Genomic DNA, 2,887 nt, shown 5'->3' with positions numbered 1-2,887 from the left:
CGGATGCGTGGGTGGATAGCGACAGACTCTAGATAGCGGTGGGGATTGTCTGGTGATGGCGTGCAGCCTGCCTGCCTTGCCTTACGTGTATGTTTCAAATGCGTTCTTGATTGTGTACATTGTACATTTTTCTCCTAACGCTTAGGTAATGGTGTTTTGTGTTATCATATCACTATTTTTTTTCTTCATTGAAGTCTACTGATGATTGTCCTGTCAGAAACGATTTGTGATTTTCTGTATTTCTGCCATCAGGTGCTGAGGCAAACTTCAACAACCCTGGCATAGGAGGGTTGATTTTGTGTGCCATGCCTTGCTGTTCAATTCAGCATTATTTGCTCCGAGCAATTCCAAGACATCATGCTTCCGCCACAATTGGTCAGCACACAGAGGAAGCACACCAAATGGCGTCAAGATGCCAAGATAGACAGATAGAAACATTTTTTGTCTGACTTTAAAATAGTGTTAAGTGTCCAGTTGCATCAGTCTTGTGCCACCTTTCAGATTTTACTTCTCTCCTATTGTAGTGATGTGACGTGTAGTTCTGTGCCATAATAAGTGTCATATTCATATGAAAAACTTTTCGTGTAACTGTGTTAATGTGCAAGACAATAACTTTTTCTCATATTGAGAAATATAGACGGTAGGATAATGAAGATGCTTTCACCAGAGGGTCGAAAGAAGTGGGGTGGATCTGTGATCAGAGTAGGAGGAAGCAACGAGTCTGCTTTGCTATTGCCTGGAACACCACTGGGCTCAAGTAATTCAACATCTCTTCGACACTCATCTTGCTTGGCTTGTCTTGCAAGACCAATTACTGTCAAGCGATGTGTTGCAGCATTAGTCCTCCTCTCAACATTATCCATTCTTTTCTACACCCATTACCTTGGCAACCACCCATTTTCAAGGTGAGTAATGCTGCTTACTTTATACCTTCTGGTCCAATCCTCTATTTCAGATTTTTACTCGTTCTTTACCTCCCCTTACTTTATATACCGTGAGGTAAAAAGAACGAGTATTGTCCTTGGTGTGGTATAATTTAGAAACATCTGTTCATCTCTGTGACTAAGGAGCTTACAAGTATGAATGAATGTTTATTCTACTCAGGGAATCAGCCCTGATATTCCATAATAGAGGTTTTTTTCAGTTACCAGTCAAAAAATTTACTGCCTAGTAAAAATTTCTAAGTGTTTTTAGAGCTATGAGCGATGTGGTAGTGACTGTGAGTGCACCATTATATTATTATACTGAGTTACTAAATTACTCGTATGTATGGCATACACACTTATTTTGTTACAAGTTGATTTTTTTTATACAAAATTAACTTTTTGCAAAACACCCTTGTAAGATAAAAAGAGACACTTTGCAAACACCCAAATCAAAAGTATCTTCCTGGGAGCTATAGCAAGCCAGTGGCGCCATCTGCTGTTAGAAAACGATCCCGCGCCGGCCTTCAAACAAAAGAATGAACTCAACAATGTAGAGGGAGAAAAGATGGTAGGGTAGAAGGGAAGACCTGATCACGGTCTACTATTATCTGTGAAAAGTGCAATAATCTGGTTGGTATATTATTAAAACTGATACCCTCATTCTTAAAAACTTATTGCTTAAAAAGGTGTGTATGAATTGCATGAACTTTAACTAATATCTGATGTGTCTGTCACTAACATTCCTCTTCTAGCCATGTCACGTTACGTTACGTTATGTTTGAAAGGAACTGGAAAATGAAAATATGCTATTAACGAACTGGAACCTTGACACTAACATTTCTCTTTTAGCCATGTTTGAAACAAATTGGAAAATGAAAATATGCTATAAACGAACTGAAACCCTTGTGAAATTACACAATAAAAACCATTTTAGATTCCTATGACTTCCCCTCCAACAATTACAGTCGCTATTAGATTTTACAATTTTGATAAAAATAGCCCGACATACTTCTGATTCTTTTGTTGCAAAGTGAATCTTATCATCTTAAAGGGTGTTTTGCAAAAAGTTGATTATGTATGAAAAAGACTAAACTAGTAACAAAATAGGTATGCATGCCATATACATATGAGTAATTCAGTATAGTGATACAATACTGCATATTTACAATCATAACCACATGAAAGTTTGCTAAATTGTTGCTAAATGTTTCACTACAACTTTACTAACTTATAATAGATGTTTCTATGTTGTCACACATCACTAAAAACACATCATATATTCAGGGTTGGAGTAAAGAACGAGTTTATCTTTTTAACAGCAAATTAATTTGATGTTTCCTGTGCTCCTTGTTTAATTTAGATTTATTTTTTGCAGCCTTATTAGACGTGATACTAGACCAGAGCCTGCTATACGCTGTTCGCTCTCTGGAGGCCCATCACGCAATGCAGCTGCTGCTCATGATCATCGTTCAGCAGCTCGGCTTAGAATAGATGCCAAAGTCTTAGTATTTGTTGAAACAACATACTCTCGCTTGGGTCGAGAGATTGCTGAGCTGCTTGTGTATAACCGAATAAAGTATGAAGATAAAAAATCAAGTTACTTTTTGTATCATTGCTTTAGTCTGAAGTCTCGCTATTCTATTCATGATATATTATCTTGCAGGTACAAAGTTGAAGTTGCTGGTAAATCCCTTCCTATTCTGACCAATTCAGATAAAGGGAAATATGGTGTTATTGTTTTTGAAAACATCAACAAATATTTAAATATGGATAAGTGGAACAGAGAACTCCTAGACAAGTATTGTAGAGAATACAGTGTTGGTGTTGTAGCATTTCAACCTTCATCTGAAGAACCCTCTTGCTTGACGGATGCGTGGGTGGATAGCGACAGACTCTAGATAGCGGTGGGGATTGTCTGGTGATGGCGTGCAGCCTGCCTGCCTTGCCTTACGTGTATGTTT

At 37.8% G+C, this 2,887-nt stretch overlaps 1 protein-coding gene across 1 annotated transcript in view; it reads left to right on the top strand.

The window, feature by feature from the left end:
• Positions 1-217: 217 nt before the first annotated feature.
• Positions 218-2,887, top strand: part of LOC113206505 (bifunctional heparan sulfate N-deacetylase/N-sulfotransferase) — a 9,071-nt gene continuing 6,401 nt past the window's right edge. The window contains exons 1-3 of the mRNA XM_052267989.1: positions 218-905; positions 2,302-2,502; positions 2,590-2,741. Of these exons, the coding sequence (XP_052123949.1) occupies positions 649-905; positions 2,302-2,502; positions 2,590-2,741 (610 nt within the window). The 5' untranslated portion in view covers positions 218-648. The remainder of the gene's footprint in view (positions 906-2,301; positions 2,503-2,589; positions 2,742-2,887) is intronic.

The sequence above is a fragment of the Frankliniella occidentalis genome, unplaced genomic scaffold, assembly GCF_000697945.3.
Source record: "Frankliniella occidentalis isolate FOCC.00 unplaced genomic scaffold, Focc_3.1 Scaffold62, whole genome shotgun sequence".
Classification (NCBI taxonomy): Eukaryota; Metazoa; Arthropoda; class Insecta; order Thysanoptera; family Thripidae; genus Frankliniella; species Frankliniella occidentalis.
Note: the sequence above shows the minus strand (reverse complement) of the source record. Positions and strands in the feature narration are given on the sequence as shown.